The sequence below is a fragment of the Chlamydomonas reinhardtii genome, chromosome 2 (genome assembly GCF_000002595.2).
Source record: "Chlamydomonas reinhardtii strain CC-503 cw92 mt+ chromosome 2, whole genome shotgun sequence".
Classification (NCBI taxonomy): Eukaryota; Viridiplantae; Chlorophyta; class Chlorophyceae; order Chlamydomonadales; family Chlamydomonadaceae; genus Chlamydomonas; species Chlamydomonas reinhardtii.
This window is the reverse complement of record NC_057005.1, coordinates 2,902,993-2,920,250: the sequence shown is the minus strand read 5'-3', so window position 1 is coordinate 2,920,250 and position 17,258 is coordinate 2,902,993. Positions and strand designations below refer to the sequence as shown.

Sequence of the window (17,258 nt, the reverse complement as noted above, 5' to 3'; positions counted from 1 at the left end):
GTGGCGGTTTTCGAGGTGTTTGCTTTCTGTTTTCTTCTCTCTTCTTCTCTTCTTGCCCTGTCAGGGTTCTGGTCTCGGGGACCAGGCTGCTTTCTGGCAGCAGGGGGGCAGCGCGTCTGCCCCTGTTCAACCTTGTAAGGATGATTCCTCATGAAAAAAAAAAACCACCCACGGCGCCGCGGTGGCACTGACATACCACCGATCCAGGCGTGCGGGAGTGGCCGGCTTGGGTGTGGCCGGATGCGTGTAGCCCTTGGCGCCGCCACGCTTGCTCGCCCAAGGGTCCACCAGACTGAACTGGGCGAGGAGGATGGCAAGTTGCGGGGCACCTGCAGCACGTGACGGGCTAGGGGCCGCCTCCTGACTGGCATCGGTGACACAGTTCCAGTCCCCACCGACAACAAGCACCCTGTCCGTGGCCAGGTGGGGATGCAGCCCGGCAAAGAAAGCAGGCTTGTCCGCCACGGCCGTGGGCGCATACACACACACAAAGCGCAGGCGCAGGTGACCCACGTCCCAATCCCAACATACCACACGGCCCGCTGCATCCGTTGACGGCGGCTGCAGTACGCAGCCTGGAAGGGACAGCCGACTCCGCGCCAGGATAGCCGTCCCACAGGAGCGGGGCGACGCTGCCGGGCTGGCAGCGAGGCAGTGGCGCCACGGAAGGCACGCCCCCTGCGCGGCACGAAGGCAAGACTCCAGCGCCGTCGTGTCAGTAGCGTGGGTCTCCTGCACCATCGCCACATCCGCCCCAACTTGCTGCAGGTGTGAGACCAGCGCCCGCGCCTTCAACGGCGAGCCCAGGCCGTTGACATTCACTGTCAGCAGCCGAAGGTTCGCCGCTCCCACTGGTGGCCGCATTATGAGCCCCCGCCGGCCACGGCAGCGCCGTGGCGGTTACGGTTGCTGTTGCTGCTGTGGCGTTTGCCGCGGCGGCCGCCACCCTGGCTGGGGGGCGCGCCGCCGCCGCTGGTGCTCATGCTAACGGCACCTGAGCTGGCGCCGCCGGGGTGCAATGGAGCGCTGCCCAGGCTCATGAGGCTGGAGGTACTGCGGCTGCGGTGCTGGCGTTGCCGGCGGCTGGGCCCGCTGGCCCCGCCGGGGTCCGCCGGCCCACGCTTAGCGGACCGCAGGGTGCGGGCGTCTAGGAGCACGTAGTCCATGTAGGCCGTCTGCACCTGCTGCGCGGCGTCATCCAGCTGCTCCGTCACGTCGGAAGGCAGGGGTGTATCTGCAGGCTGGGCTGAGTACAGGCGCCACCAGCCAGTGAACTCGTCGCGCAGCTGTGCCAGGACGGCGGTACGGCCAGCCGGCACGCGGCAGACGGCCCAGTCCGGTGCAGTGGCGCCCTGGTCACGGAGGTAGCCGACTTTACTTTACTTTACTTTACTTTACTTTTTCCTCTTCTCTTGCTATTCTTGCATCCTCCTTTCCTTCTGCACAGCTTTGAAACAGTCGACGTCACTTCTCTCGCGCTGTTTGACTTGCTTCCTATTGTTTTAGGCTTCTTAAGGCCTATGAACCACTGTGAAGCAGTTTGCATTTGTGGGCTTGCTCGTTTTTCGTCAGTCCACTTTGCAGCTGTAGCGCGACACTCCCTCTCCAGCGCCTTTCAGCCTATGCCGGCTTGTGCTTTGGACCTCGACATCGCTATGGAATAGGATTCTGGCAGTTCAGGAGCGTTGCCGTGGAGTTGGCAACATTTTGCTTGTCGGCATTTTAACATCTCGGCGAGCACCACACTTCACCAGCTTGGAGCAGGCGGCGTATCAACCTTTGTGGTTGGTCATTTGCATCCGCGCGTGCAGCAGGGTGCCTTGGGTGTGGCGGTCGGGGGAGCCCTGCAGCACTTGGCTGTTTTTTCGGGGTGTGGCTCATCTTCGTGCCCTTGTTGCCTGGCGCCTGGTTGCCTGGCGCCCGCCCTGCTGTGATGCCCTGTGAGTGCTGATCTTGGGCAGCTATGCAGTTGCTGGGTGATCCTGGTCGGTTCCGCCTGGTGTCTCAGCGCAGCCAAGACACCAGGGGCCAACACCAGCCATACAGCACACCCGCACACGGCGCGGCCACAGCAGCACACGCCGTGCCGTGTGGGGGGCCTGCGTTTGGGCGTCGCCGCCCACTGCCGGACTTGGCAGCGGACAGCACCCCTGCAGGTGGGGGCAACACTGCCAGCCCGTTCTTCAGCCCCGGGCTGCAGCTCCACCTTGCCCTGTCCACGCATAGCCTGGCACACGGCGTGCAGGACCTGACGACTCAGCCCCTGGGCCCCAGCCTGCCTACCTATCCAGTCCTTCTGGTGGGTGCCACCACGGGGCTCCCAGAGGGCGAGCAGCTGTCCTCAGCTGGCGTCCGGGAAGTGACCAGTGCTGCCCTGTCAGTGCTGGACACCATGTGCAGGCAGGGCAACCAGCCGCAGCTCTTGCAGGGCCACTCTCTGCACAGCACAGGCCGCCCCTCCCGCACGTTTGCGGGGCTGGCCTTCAGCCGGCGCGCGACCAGCGCCAGCAAAGCGGCCTTCACAGCGGAGCTCATGCGCAAGTCGCCGCTGGCGGTACCGCTCCAGCGCGGTCAGGCTGTCCTCACGGTTCACGTGCCAGTGGACACCCGGCCCATCATTCCGGGCACCTACACCGTCACGGTCAAGATGGTAGGGGGCCCTGTGTGGGGGGCTTTCCGCGGTCGCACCGATTTGGTGCTGCAGGCGGGTGGCTATCCCACCACCTCGGACCCCTCTAACCTGGCGTGTGCTTATGTGGTCTCAGAGCAGTGCGCCAAATCGGTGGGCCCCAAGGGGGAGCCCCAGGCCCCCGCAGGCCAGGGCATCACCAACCACATCTTTGCCTGTGTGCGGGGCCCAGTCTGGGACCCGCAGCTCTCTCACCTGCACTGTGCCAAGTTTGAGATGCCCGGTGAGGAGCCCATGCAGGTTGAGGTCCGTGGCGCCCCCCAGGCGGCTGGGACGGCCACGACAGCTGCGGCAGGCAGCCCTGCTCCGGCTGCAGCTGGGGTCGCCGACCTGGGTGGCAACACCTTGGGTGTGGCGAGGCCCGCGGCTGCCATGTCGACCGCAGCGGACGTTGTTGACCACGTGGGGGACGTGCAGATGCAGGAGGCGGCGGGTTTGGGTGACGTGGCGGCTGCAGCTGGTGGCGCCAGCGGGCCACACAGCGGGGCCCCGCCCCCGCTGCCAGTTCTGGTGGCGGGGGAAAGCAACCGTGCTGCTGCGGCTGCACTGCGGGCCGCACTGCAGCAGCAGCCCTCTTCGCAGCAGCGGGTGACAGCGAGAGGGCTTAGCGGGGTCCGGCCGGCGGCAGGCGTGGGGGGGCCGCCGGCGGCCAGGGCTCGCCCTGCCGGTGCTGGGCCGGCTGGCGTGCAGCAGCAGCACAGTGGAACCCCCGCGCCACGGCCGGCCTTGGATCAGCAGGCAGCCGCCGGGCAGGATCAGGAGCAGACCGCTGCGATGCAGCGGTACTTGGCCGAGCTGGCGGACCTCAATCTCCAGCGGCAACGGCGGTTACAGCAACAGCAGCAGCAGGAGCTGCAGCACCAGGGGCAGTCGCCCAGGCCCCGGACCGGCTCCCAGGTTGTGGTCCTGGCCACGCTGGGGGGGCAGGACGGGGCGGGCGGTGGCCCTGGCGCGGCGGCGTCACGGCGTGGGCAACGTGTTGACATAGTGTGCTGCAGCATCGCAAGCCGCGGCACCTGTGGACCTTTGAAGAGCGGGCGGCGTACGATGCAGCATCACCAGGGGACCGGGCGGGGGCGTGGCCTCGGGCGCCGTACTTCCTGGCGCCGGAGGCTGGGGTGGTGGTGCACCCGGAGCACTGCCGGATTGCGGGTGTCAGCTTGGCGGACTACACGGTGCGGGACGTGCGGCGGGCCATCACCGCGGCTAACCCGGCCGCACCTCCGGCTCCGGCCCGCCCTGCAGCCATGCCGTGCCCAGCGCCAGCACAGCAGGCGGGGGGTTCGGGGACCCAGCCGGCGGCACAGTCGCGGCTGGTGGAGCGGGAGGCGGAGTGGCAGCGTGCAGCGGCGCAGCTGACCACCACGGCGGCGCAGCATTTCCACAATAACCCGGTGGCTCTGGACCCCTGGCTTCACCGCACCTCTGCGGCAGCCGCGCTGCAGAACACGCCGGCGAGAGAACTGCAGTCGTATGCGTCCCCGTCCCAGCAGTCAGGTGAGGGGCCGCGGCGGTCCGCGCGGCTGCAGAAGCAGGCGGCGGGCGGGGCGGGACCTAGCACTGGGCCTGCCACGGCGGCGGCCGCAGCAGTGGCGGCGGTGGAGGGCGACCCTCGCATGCCGCCCCCGGATGCGTCCCTTCTGCGGGGTACGTGGCGGAGGCTGTGGGACAGCCACGCCAGTCGGGGGGCTAAGGTGCTTGTGTACCGGCTGCAACATGCTTACCTGCCTTGCGGGCTGTACAGGGCGGGCAAGGGAATTCGTCCACGGGTGACCACGGGGTGCGGGGGGTTGGGGGCGCACTGTCCTCACCCCGCCTGCGGGCCACCTTGCCCGCGGGCGTGGGCCAGCCTGACGCACATCTTCCTGGAGTGTCCAGCTTATGCGCAGGCGAGGACGTGGCTGCAGCAGCTGTGGGCCTGCGTTGCGCCCCAGGCAGCGGCGCCGCCAGTGACGGACGCGGGCTTCATGCTGGGGGACCGCATGGGTATGTGGGCCTCAGGCCCGCGGGGGGCGGGCGCGCTGCTGTGGAGCACTTTGCGGGCCACCTTCTTGTACGCCGTCTGGTGTGCGTACTGGTCCCGCGAGCCTGCTAAGCAGACGTCGGAGCATGTGGTTCGGGAGGTGGTCAGCGAGCTGCGCAGGGTGATGCAGCTGCGTTTCACTGCCGCCACGCTAACCCCTGAAACCCTGTCGGCTCTGCCCACACAGCTCCTCACCGCACAGCTCAAGGCGGCTAAGCTGGAGCACTTTGTTGCCATCTGGTCGGCGGGTGGCGCGCTTTGTGAAGTGGAGGAGGTTCAGGGTGGGTCACCGAAGTTGAACTTGCGGCTGACGCTTGCATCACCTGTGCAGGCCCCCTAGGTTTCCTTTTGGGCGGCGGTTCTTTCCATGCGCTGGCGTGGTGTACTATCGTCATCAGCTTATCTGGCGCCCATGTGTTTTAGCTCTGGCTGGCGTCACAGCGCCTGGGCGGCTGTGGGCCTTCCTGCACAGGGCGTCTTGCAGCGGGCTGGAGCCCGCTTAGTCAGCGCCACATCTGGCCCGTTTAGTTTTCTGCTTGTGTCTCCTCTGCCGGCTCTCCTGGGGTGTTGCTTAAGCAACCGACTTGTGGGGGTGGGGTGGGTTTTGGGCGGGGCGAGTGCGTAGCGCTGGTGTTTTCTTTTCTGGCGCGCAGTGGTGGTGGTTCTTGCGGTTAGGCTGTGGTGTAGGTTGGTGCTTGGGTTAGGTCTGGCGGTGTTTTTGTGCAACCCCTCCCGGGGGGCGGGGGGGCCAGCCTCCTGCTCTGTCTGCCGGGTCGGGGTGGGGTGGGGTGGGATGGTTTGGGGTGTTTGGTGGCGGTTTTCGAGGTGTTTGCTTTCTGTTTTCTTCTCTCTTCTTCTCTTCTTGCCCTGTCAGGGTTCTGGTCTCGGGGACCAGGCTGCTTTCTGGCAGCAGGGGGGCAGCGCGTCTGCCCCTGTTCAACCTTGTAAGGATGATTCCTCAAAAAAAAAAACCACGTGGGGGACGTGCAGATGCAGGAGGCGGCGGGTGTGGGTGACGCAGCGGCTGCCGCTGGTGGTGCCAGCAGACCACCCGCCGTGGCCTCGCCCTCGCTGCCACACCTGGTGGCGGGGGCAAGCACCCGTGCTGCTGCGGCTCCCCTGAGGGCCGAGCGACAGCAGCAGCCCTCTTCACAGCAGCGGGTGGCAGCGGGAGGGCTTAGCGGGGGGCAGCGTTCGGCAGGCGTGGGGGGGCCACCGGCGGTCAGGCGTCGTACTGCCGATGCTGGGTCGGCTGGCGTGCAGCAGCAGCCCAGTGGGGCTCCCGCGTCACAGCCACCCTTTGATCAGCGGGCAGCCGCCAGGCAGGATCAGGAGCAGACCGCTGTGATGCAGCGGTACTTGGCCTACATGGCGGACCTCCATCTCCAGCAGCAACGGCGGGTACAGCAACAGCAGCAGCAGGAGCCGCAGCGCCAGGTGCAGCCGCCCAGGCCCCGGACCGGCTCCCGGTTTGAGGTCCTGGCAACGCTGGGGGGACAGGACGGGGCGGGCGATGGCGCTGCCACGGCGGCGCCCGGGCGGGGGCGACGGGTGCAACCAGCCGCGCACGCACCGCCGCCGCCGCCACTGCAACAGCCCCGCTCCAAAGGGCGCGGTGGCCCCGCCCAGCTCCCGCAGCAGAGGGCAGGGCGCTTGGGCGGCGGGCTGCCCCCCCCGCAGGACGGTGCTAGCTCGCCGGGGGTGCCCACTAGGCGGCCGGCAGGGGGACAGCAGGCTGGTGGGGGCAGCGGGTTGGGGCGTCAGGGTGGAGGAGCGGGGCGGGCAGTGCCCCAGCCGCCGCCCCAGGCGCGGCTGCCACTGCAGACGTCACAACCGGCGGGTGGTGGTAAGGGCAGGGGCAGGGGCCTGGGGGTTTCGGCCGACACGGTTGGGCGCGCTGGTGGGGGTGCGGGCAGTGAGGCGGAGTACGGGGCCGTTTGCCTGACCCGGGACACGTGTGTTGCCATCGGCTCTGACCTCGTGACGCACCAGAACCGCTGCGCAGATGTGCAGGGGCATGAGTGGGCGCAGCTGGGCCACGACGCGCTTGGTGGCCGCCTCCTCGCCTACCTCCGTGACCAGGGCGCCACCGTACCGGACTGGGCCGTCTGCCGCGTGCCGGCAGGCCGTACCGCCGTCCTGGAACAGCTGCGCGACGAGTTCACTGGCTGGTGGCGCCTATACTCAGCCCAGTCTGCAGACACGCCCCTGCCTTTCGACGTGACGGAGCAGCTGGATGACGCCGCGCAGCAGGTGCAGACGGCCTACATGGACTACGTGCTCCTAGACGCCCGCACCCTGCGGTCCGCTAAGCGTGGGCCGGTGGACCCCGGCGGGGCCAGCGGGCCCAGCGGGCCCAGCCGCCGGCAACGCCAGCACCGCAGCCGCAGTACCTCCAGCCTCATGAGCCTGGGCAGCGCTCCGTTGCACCCCGGCGGCGCCAGCTCAGGTGCCGCTAGCATGAGCACCAGCAGCGGCGGCGCGCCCCCCAGCCAGGGTGGCGGCCGCCGCGGCAAACGCCACAGCAGCAACAGCAACCGCCACCGCCACGGCGCTGCCATGGCCGGCGGGGGCTCATAATGCGGCCACCAGTGGGAGCGGCGAACCTTCGGCTGCTGACAGTGAATGTCAACGGCCTGGGCTCGCCGTTCAAGGCGCGGGCGCTGGTCTCACACCTGCAGCAAGTTGGGGCGGATGTGGCGATGGTGCAGGAGACCCACGCTACTGACACGACCGCGCTGGAGTCTTGCCTTCGTGCCGCGCAGGGGGCGTGCCTTCCGTGGCGCCACTGCCTTGCTGCCAGCCCGGCAGCGTCGCCCCACTCCTGTGGGACGGCTGTCCTGGCGCGGAGTCGGCTGTCCCTTCCGGGCTGCGTACTGCAGCCGCCGTCAACGGATGCGGCGGGCCGTGTGGTATGTTGGGATTGGGACGTGGGTCACCTGCGCCTGCGCTTCGTGTGTGTGTATGCGCCCACGGCCGTGGCGGACAAGCCTGCTTTCTTTGCCGGGCTGCATCCCCACCTGGCCACGGACAGGGTGCTTGTTGTCGGTGGGGACTGGAACTGTGTCACCGATGCCAGTCAGGAGGCGGCCCCTAGCCCATCACGTGCTGCAGGTGCCCCGCAACTTGCCAGCCTCCTCGCCCAGTTCAGTCTGGTGGACCCTTGGGCGAGCAAGCGTGGCGGCGCCAAGGGCTACACGCATCCGGCCACGCCCAAGCCGGCCTCTCCCGCACGCCTGGATCGGTGGTATGTCAGTGCCACCGCGGCGCCGTGGGTGGTGGATGTCGCACGCACGTATGGGGCGCCTGGGGACCACAACGGTGTGCTGCTCACCCTGTCCTTGCCCGACCTGCCACATGCGCACCGGGAGCAGTGGCGCTTCCTCACGTACCTGCTGTTTCACCCCTCGCTGCGTTTGGAGCTCCAGCAGCGCTTGGAGGCGCACGTTGCCGCAAATCCCGTGACCAGTACAGGTGATGGCGCTTGCACGCAATGGGAGGCGGACAAGTTCTTCTTGCGGGAGGCCGCCACCAGCATCCACCGTCGGCATGCACGCCAGACCCGGGACGGGCTGCATGGCGTGGTGCTGGCCGCGGACACGGCCGCTGCCCTGGCCGACCGGCCGGGTGCCAGCGCCGCGCAGCGTCAGGCTGCGGCCATGGCCAACTTGGCGGTGCGGGAGGAGCGGGCAGCTGCCGCAGCGGCCAGCCACAATGCCCGCGCTGCACTGATGGAGGAGCATGGGGAGCGGGGCACTCGCTGGTTCCATCGGCAGGCTGACGAGCCAGCAGCCGGCGCGCAGGAGCCCATCACGCACTTGAAGGTGCCGGGGCAACCGGCGCCGGTGGCGCTCACGGGGCCGGGCACGCGCAACACTGTCTCCGCCGCCGCCGCAGCCATGTACAGCAGCACCAGCCCCACCGGCCTGTTCCGCGTGCAGCCGGTCTGTACGGCGTCGCAGCAACAGCTTCTGGCGGCCATTGACCGCAAGGTTCCGGCGGATCTGCACGCCGCCGCAGAGGGGGCCGGTGACGGCGCCCTCAGTGATGCCGAGCTGATGGCAGCGCTGGCTGGCTCCGCCAATGGTAAAGCGCCTGGGTCGGACGGGGTCCCGTACGAGGTGTACAAGGTTTTCTGGGCGCTGCTGGGTCCGCGCTTGTGTGCTGCTGCTGCCGCTGCCTTTGCTGCCGCCGCAGACGCCCACGATGGCGGTGAAATGGCGGCAGCGCTGCCCGCCTCCTGGCGGGAGGGCATCATCACCCTCATCTACAAGGGCAAAAGCCTGGACCGCGCCGAGCTGGCGTCCTACCGGCCCATCACGCTGCTCAACTGCGACTTCAAGATGGTGTCCAAGGCCGTCAGCGCCCGCCTGCAGCCCGCCCTGGATGCAGTTGTGCGTCTGCCCCTGTTCAACCTTGTAAGGATGATTCCTCAAAAAAAAAAGTTGTGGATGAGCTGCAAACCGCGTTCATCACCGGCCGCTGGATTGGAGACAACGCGCTGTACCTCCAAGGCCTGATCGAATGGATGCGCCTGGACGTGGGCGCGGACGGCACGCCACGGCAGGGTGGTGCGCTGTACTTCTTGGACATTGAAAAGGCGTATGACCGGGTGCACCGGCAGTGGCTGTATGCGTCCGCGGAGGGACTTGGGTTTGGGCCGCGCATGCTGCGCTGGATCCGCCTGCTCACTGCCAACGGCTCTGGCCGCGTGCGTGTGAACGGGATGCTCTCTGACGCCTTCCCAGTGCTGAACGGCTTGCCGCAGGGCAGCACCGCCTCACCACCCCTGTGGGTCATCCAGATGCAGCCACTGACGTCCTTTCTGCGGCGGCAGGTGGAGCAAGGGGCACTGCGCACGCCCCTGTTACCCAGCGGCGAGCAGGCGCCACCGGCTGCCCACCACGCTGACGACACGACCCTCACGGCGCGCGACCCGGCGGTGGACGGGCCGGTCCTGATGGCGGCAGTACAGCTGTTCTGCCGCGCGTCCAACGCCCGTGTCCATCCGGACAAGAGCAAGGCCATGGGCCTTGGCAGGTTTGCGCACCTGACGGGCCCTTGCCCACACACGGGGGCGCCGTTTACCACTGGCGCCGTCACGCACCTGGGTGTGCCCCTGTCATGGGACTCGGATGCGGCTGCAGCTGACTTGTACACCCGGCGGGCTCGCGGCATGGCGTTTGTGGCGCGTCTGTGGGCTGCCCTGTCTCTGACTCTCGTTGGCCGTGTGCACATTGCGAAGCAGGTGCTGGCGGCGAAGCTGGCCTACCACTTCAGCTTCCTTAACCCGTCGCCTGCGCAGCTGAAGGAACTCACCGACCTGGTGGACCACTTTGCTGCGCGCTCCATGCACGCTGAGGACGCCAGCCTGGTGTCGCACGGGAACCCGCTCCTGCTGCCAAAGCGGGAAACGGCCTGTCTGCCGTACAAGGACGGGGGTGTCAACCACGTCGACCTGCCTGCGTTCCTGTCTGCCCTGCAAGCTAAGACTTTCGCCCTCCTTGCCCAGCCAGGCCGGCAACCCTGGAAGATGCTCACCCGGGCGCTGCTTACCCATGTGCGCCCGGACTCCGCCACCACGTGGGCGTGGGTGTACAGCGACGCGCCGGCGCCAGCGGGGCTGCCTGCCCGGCTGGCGGCCGCGGTCGGCCACGTGCGGAGCGCGGGTGTGGAACAGCATCCGCCGCAGCCAGCCACTCAGCCGCCAGCGCCGCCGCCACAGTGGCGGGTTAGCCTGGACCAGCTGTGGGTGGCTAACGCTGCGGGGGCTGTGTCCTACGTCCACTACACGGGGCGGCTCTTGGAGCCTGGGCCTGGCGTGCTGCCCCCGGCGGTGGATGGGGCGTGGCAGCCTGCCTGTGTGCTGCAGCATCGCAAGCCGCGGCACCTGTGGACCTTTGAAGAGCGGGCGGCGTACGATGCAGCATCACCAGGGGACCGGGCGGGGGCGTGGCCTCGGGCGCCGTACTTCCTGGCGCCGGAGGCTGGGGTGGTGGTGCACCCGGAGCACTGCCGGATTGCGGGTGTCAGCTTGGCGGACTACACGGTGCGGGACGTGCGGCGGGCCATCACCGCGGCTAACCCGGCCGCACCTCCGGCTCCGGCACGCCCTGCAGCCATGCCGTGCCCAGCGCCAGCACAGCAGGCGGGGGGTTCGGGGACACAGCCGGCGGCACAGTCGCGGCTGGTGGAGCGGGAGGCGGAGTGGCAGCGTGCAGCGGTGGATGGGGCGTGGCAGCCTGCCTGTGTGCTGCAGCATCGCAAGCCGCGGCACCTGTGGACCTTTGAAGAGCGGGCGGCGTACGATGCAGCATCACCAGGGGACCGGGCGGGGGCGTGGCCTCGGGCGCCGTACTTCCTGGCGCCGGAGGCTGGGGTGGTGGTGCACCCGGAGCACTGCCGGATTGCGGGTGTCAGCTTGGCGGACTACACGGTGCGGGACGTGCGGCGGGCCATCACCGCGGCTAACCCGGCCGCACCTCCGGCTCCGGCACGCCCTGCAGCCATGCCGTGCCCAGCGCCAGCACAGCAGGCGGAGGGTTCGGGGACCCAGCCGGCGGCACAGTCGCGGCTGGTGGAGCGGGAGGCGGAGTGGCAGCGTGCAGCGGCGCAGCTGACCACCACGGCGGCGCAGCATTTCCACAATAACCCGGTGGCTCTGGACCCCTGGCTCCACCGCACCTCTGCGGCAGCCGGGCTGCAGAACACGCCGGCGAGAGAACTGCAGTCGTATGCGTCCCCGTCCCAGCAGTCAGGTGAGGGGCCGCGGCGGTCCGCGCGGCTGCAGGAGCAGGCGGCGGGCGGGGCGGGGCCTAGCACGGGGCCTGCCACGGCGGCGGCGGCAGCAGCAGCGGCAGTGGAGGGCGACCCTCGCATGCCGCCCCCGGATGCGTCCCTTCTGCGGGGTACGTGGCGGAGGCTGTGGGACAGCCACGCCAGTCGGGGGGTCAAGGTACTTGTGTACCGGCTGCAACATGCTTACCTGCCTTGCGGGCTGTACAGGGCGGGCAAGGGCATTCGTCCACGGGTGACCATGGGGTGCGGGGGGTTGGGGGCGCACTGTCCTCACCCCGCCTGCGGGCCACCTGGCCCGCGGGCGTGGGCCAGCCTGACGCACATCTTCCTGGAGTGTCCAGCTTATGCGCAGGCGAGGACGTGGCTGCAGCAGCTGTGGGCCTGCGTTGCGCCCCAGGCAGCGGCACCGCCAGTGACGGACGCGGGCTTCATGCTGGGGGACCGCATGGGTATGTGGGCCTCAGGCCCGCGGGGGGCGGGCGCGCTGCTGTGGAGCACTTTGCGGGCCACCTTCTTGTACGCCGTCTGGTGTGCGTACTGGTCCCACGAGCCTGCTAAGCAGACGTCGGAGCATGTGTACCCCTCCCGGGGGGCGGGGGGGCCAGCCTTCTGCTCTGTCTGCCGGGTCGGGGTGGGGTGGGGTGGGATGGTTGGGGGTGGTTGGTGGCGGTTTTCCAGGTGTTTGTTTTCTGTTTTTCTTCTCTTTTCTTCTCTTCTTGCCCTGTCAGGGTTCTGGTCTCGGGGACCAGGCTGCTTTCGGGCAGTAGGGGGGCAGCGCGTCTGCCCCTGTTCAACCTTGTAAGAATGATTCCTCAAAAATAAAATGTGGTTCGGGAGGTGGTCAGCGAGCTGCGCAGGGTGATGCAGCTGCGTTTCACTGCCGCCACGCTAACCCCTGAAACCCTGTCGGCTCTGCCCACACAGCTTCTCACCGCACAGCTCAAGGCGGCTAAGCTGGAGCACTTTGTTGCCATCTGGACGGCGGGTGGCGCGCTTTGTGAAGTGGAGGAGGTTCAGGGTGGGTCACCGAAGTTGAACTTGCAGCTGACGCTTGCATCACCTGTGCAGGCCCCCTAGGTTTCCTTTTGGGCGGCGTTTCTTTCCAGGCGCTGGCGTGGCGTATTATCGTCATCAGCTTATCTGGCGCCCATGTGTTTTAGCTCTGGCTGGCGTCGCAGCGCCTGGGCGGCTGTGGGCCTTCCTGCACAGCGCGTCTTGCAGCGGGCTGGAGCCCGCTTAGTCAGCGCCACATCTGGCCCGTTTAGTTTTCTGCTTGTGTCTCCTCTGCCGGCTCTCCTGGGGTGTTGCTTAAGCAACCGACTTGTGGGGGTGGGGTGGGTTTGGGCGGGGCGAGTGCGTAGCGCTGGTGTTTCCTTTTCTGGTGCGCGGTGGTGGTGGTTCTTGCGGTTGGCTGTGGTGTAGGTTGGTGCTTGGGTTAGGTCTGGCGGTGTTTTTGTGCAACCCCTCCCGGGGGGCGGGGGGGCCAGCCTCCTGCTCTGTCTGCCGGGTCGGGGTGGGGTGGGGTGGGATGGGTGGGGGTGGTTGTTGGCGGTTTTCGAGGTGTTTGCTTTCTGTTTTTCTTCTCTTTTCTTCTCTTCTTGCCCTGTCAGGGTTCTGGTCTCGGGGACCAGGCTGTCTTCAGGCAGCAGGGGGGCAGCGCGTCTGCCCCTGTTCAACCTTGTAAGGATGATTCCTCAAAAAAAAAAACCAGAGCTGGCAGCGAGGGCGAGGCCACGGCGGGTGGTCCGCTGGCGCCACCAGCGGCAGCCGCTGTGTCACCCACACCCGCCGCCTCCTGCATCTGCACGTCCCCCATGTGGTCAACTATGTCAACACGTTGCCCACGCCGTGACGCCGCCACGCCAGGGCAACCGCCCGCCCCGTCCTGCCCCCCCCGCGTGGCCAGGACCACAACCTGGGAGCCGGTCCGGGGCCTGGGCGACTGCCCCTGGCGCTGCAGCTCCTGCTGCTGCTGTTGCTGTAACCGCCGTTGCCGCTGGAGATTGAGGTCCGCCAGCTCGGCCAAGTACCGCTGCATCACAGCGGTCTGCTCCTGATCCTGCCCAGCGGCTGCCTGCTGATCCAAGGGCGGCCGTGGCGCGGGAGCGCCACTGGGCTGCTGCTGCACGCCAGCCGGCCCAGCACCGGCAGGGCGAGGCCTGGCTGCCGGCGGCCCCCCCACGCCTGCCGCCGGCTGGACCCCGCTAAGCCCTCCCGCGGTCACCCGCTGCTGCGAAGAGGGCTGCTGCTGCAGTGCGGCCCGCAGGGCAGCCGCAGCAGCACGGTTGCTTCCCCCCGCCACCAGAACTGGCAGCGGGGGCGGGGCCCTGCTGTGTGGCCCGCTGGCGCCACCAGCTGCAGCCGCCGCGTTTTTTTTTTGAGGAATCATCCTTACAAGGTTGAACAGGGGCAGACGCGCTGCCCCCCTACTGCCCGAAAGCAGCCTGGTCCCCGAGACCAGAACCCTGACAGGGCAAGAAGAGAAGAAAAGAGAAGAAAAACAGAAAGCAAACACCTCGAAAACCGCCACCAACTACCCCCATCCATCCCACCACACCCCACCCCGACCCGGCAGACAGAGCAGAAGGCTGGCCCCCCCGCCCCCCGGGAGGGGTTGCACAAAAACACCGCCAGACCTAACCCAAGCACCAGCCTACACCACAGCCTAACCGCAAGAACCACCACCACTGCGCGCCAGAAAAGAAAACACCAGCGCTACGCACTCGCCCCGCCCAAAACCCACCCCACCCCCACAAGTCGGTTGCTTAAGCAACACCCCAGGAGAACCGGCAGAGGAGACACAAGCAGAAAACTAAACGGGCCAGATGTGGCGCTGACTAAGCGGGCTCCAGCCCGCTGCAAGACGCGCTGTGCAGGAAGGCCCACAGCCGCCCAGGCGCTGCGACGCCAGCCAGAGCTAAAACACATGGGCGCCAGATAAGCTGATGACGATAATACGCCACGCCAGCGCCTGGAAAGAAACGCCGCCCAAAAGGAAACCTAGGGGGCCTGCACAGGTGATGCAAGCGTCAGCCGCAAGTTCAACTTCGGTGACCCACCCTGAACCTCCTCCACTTCACAAAGCGCGCCACCCGCCGACCAGATGGCAACAAAGTGCTCCAGCTTAGCCGCCTTGAGCTGTGCGGTGAGAAGCTGAGTGGGCAGAGCCGACAGGGTTTCAGGGGTTAGCGTGGCGGCAGTGAAACGCAGCTGCATCACCCTGCGCAGCTCGCTGACCACCTCCCGAACCACATGCTCCGACGTCTGCTTAGCAGGCTCACGGGACCAGTACGCACACCAGACGGCGTACAAGAAGGTGGCCCGCAAAGTGCTCCACAGCAGCGCGCCCGCCCCCCGCGGGCCTGAGGCCCACATACCCATGCGGTCCCCCAGCATGAAGCCCGCGTCCGTCACTGGCGGCGCCGCTGCCTGGGGCGCAACGCAGGCCCACAGCTGCTGCAGCCACGTCCTCGCCTGCGCATAAGCCGGACACTCCAGGAAGATGTGCGTCAGGCTGGCCCACGCCCGCGGGCAAGGTGGCCCGCAGGCGGGGTGAGGACAGTGCGCCCCCAACCCCCCGCACCCCGTGGTCACCCGTGGACGAATTCCCTTGCCCGCCCTGTACAGCCCGCAAGGCAGGTAAGCATGTTGCAGCCGGTACACAAGCACCTTAGCCCCCCGACTGGCGTGGCTGTCCCACAGCCTCCGCCACGTACCCCGCAGAAGGGACGCATCCGGGGGCGGCATGCGAGGGTCGCCCTCCACCGCCGCCGCTGCTGCCGCCGCCGCCGTGGCAGGCCCCGTGCTAGGCCCCGCCCCGCCCGCCGCCTGCTCCTGCAGCCGCGCGGACCGCCGCGGCCCCTCACCCGACTGCTTTTTTTTTTGAGGAATCATCCTTACAAGGTTGAACAGGGGCAGACGCGCTGCCCCCCTGCTGCCTAAAAGCAGCCTGGTCCCCGAGACCAGAACCCTGACAGGGCAAGAAGAGAAGAAAAGAGAAGAAAACAGAAAGCAAACACCTCAAAAACCGCCACCAACCACCCCCACCCATCCCACCACACCCCACCCCGACCCGGCAGACAGAGCAGGAGGCTGGCCCCCCCGCCCCCCGGGAGGGGTTGCACAAAAACACCGCCAGACCTAACCCAAGCACCAACCTACAACAAAGCCGGACCGGGCAAGAACCACCACCACCGAGCGCCAGAAAAGAAAACACCAGTGCTACGCATTCGCCCCGCCCAAACCCACCCCACCCCCACAAGACGGTTGCTTAAGCAACACCCCAGGAGAACCGGCAGAGGAGACACAAGCAGAAAACTAAACGGGCCAGATGTGGCGCTGACAACGCGGGCTCCAGCCCGCTGCAAGATGCGCTGTGCAGGAAGGCCCACAGCCGCCCAGGCGCTGCGACGCCAGCCAGAGCTAAAACACATGGGCGCCAGATAAGCTGATGACGATAATACGCCACGCCAGCGCCTGGAAAGAAGCGCCGCCCAAAAGGAAACCTAGGGGGCCTGCACAGGTTCAACCTTGTAAGGATGATTCCTCAAAAAAAAAAAAAGGTGATGCAAGCGTCAGCCGCAAGTTCAACTTCGGTGACCCACCCTGGACCTCCTCCACTTCACAGAACGCGCCACCCGCCGCCCAGATGGCCACAAAATGCTCCAGCTTAGCCGCCTTGAGCTGTGCGGTGAGAAGCCATGCGGTCCCCCAGCATGAAGCCCGCGTCCGTCACTGGCGGCGCCGCTGCCTGGGGCGCAACGCAGGCCCACAGCTGCTGCAGCCACGTCCTCGCCTGCGCATAAGCTGGACACTCCAGGAAGATGTGCGTCAGGCTGGCCCACGCCCGCGGGCCAGGTGGCCCGCAGGCGGGGTGAGGACAGTGCGCCCCCAACCCCCCGCACCCCATGGTCACCCGTGGACGAATGCCCTTGCCCGCCCTTTTTTTTTTTTTTGAGGAATCATCCTTACAAGGTTGAACAGGGGCAGACGCGCTGCCCCCCTGCTGCCAGAAAGCAGCCTGGACCCCGAGACCAGAACCCTGACAGGGCAAGAAGAGAAGAAGAGAGAAGAAAACAGAAAGCAAACACCTCGAAAACCGCCACCAAACACCCCAAACCATCCCACCCCACCCCACCCCGACCCGGCAGACAGAGCAGGAGGCTGGCCCCCCCGCCCCCCGGGAGGGGTTGCACAAAAACACCGCCAGACCTAACCCAAGCACCAACCTACACCACAGCCTAACCGCAAGAACCACCACCACTGCGCGCCAGAAAAGAAAACACCAGCGCTACGCACTCGCCCCGCCCAAAACCCACCCCACCCCCACAAGTCGGTTGCTTAAGCAACACCCCAGGAGAACTGGCAGGGGAGACACAAGCAGAAAACTAAACGGGCCAGATGTGGCGCTGACTAAGTGGGCTCCAGTCCGCTGCAAGACGCGCTGTGCAGGAAGGCCCACAGCCGCCCAGGCGCTGCCACTCCAGCCAGAGCTAGTACTCATGGGCGCCAGACAAGCTGATGATGATAATACGCCACGCCAGCGCCTGGAACGAACCGCCGCCCAAAAGGAAACCTAGGGGGCCTGCACAGGTGATGCAAGCGTCAGCCGCAAGTTCAACTTCGGTGACCCACCCTGAACCTCCTCCACTTCACAAAGCGCGCCACCCGCCGACCAGATGGCAACAAAGTGCTCCAGCTTAGCCGCCTTGAGCTGTGCGGTGAGAAGCTGTGTGGGCAGAGCCGACA

General features: G+C 67.2%; 1 protein-coding gene across 1 annotated transcript; it reads left to right on the top strand.

Annotated features, from left to right (window-relative positions):
- Positions 1-1,406: 1,406 nt before the first annotated feature.
- Positions 1,407-13,206, top strand: CHLRE_02g095032v5 (uncharacterized protein). Its single transcript, XM_043059499.1, has 8 exons — positions 1,407-3,612; positions 3,678-4,336; positions 4,568-4,993; positions 6,718-7,161; positions 7,335-9,110; positions 9,227-11,427; positions 12,435-12,528; positions 12,671-13,206. The coding sequence occupies exons 1-8, from the start codon at positions 1,964-1,966 to the stop codon at positions 12,748-12,750; spliced, it is 7,329 nt and encodes a 2,442-aa protein (XP_042927133.1). The 5' UTR covers positions 1,407-1,963; the 3' UTR covers positions 12,751-13,206.
- The last annotated feature ends 4,052 nt before the right edge of the window (positions 13,207-17,258 follow it).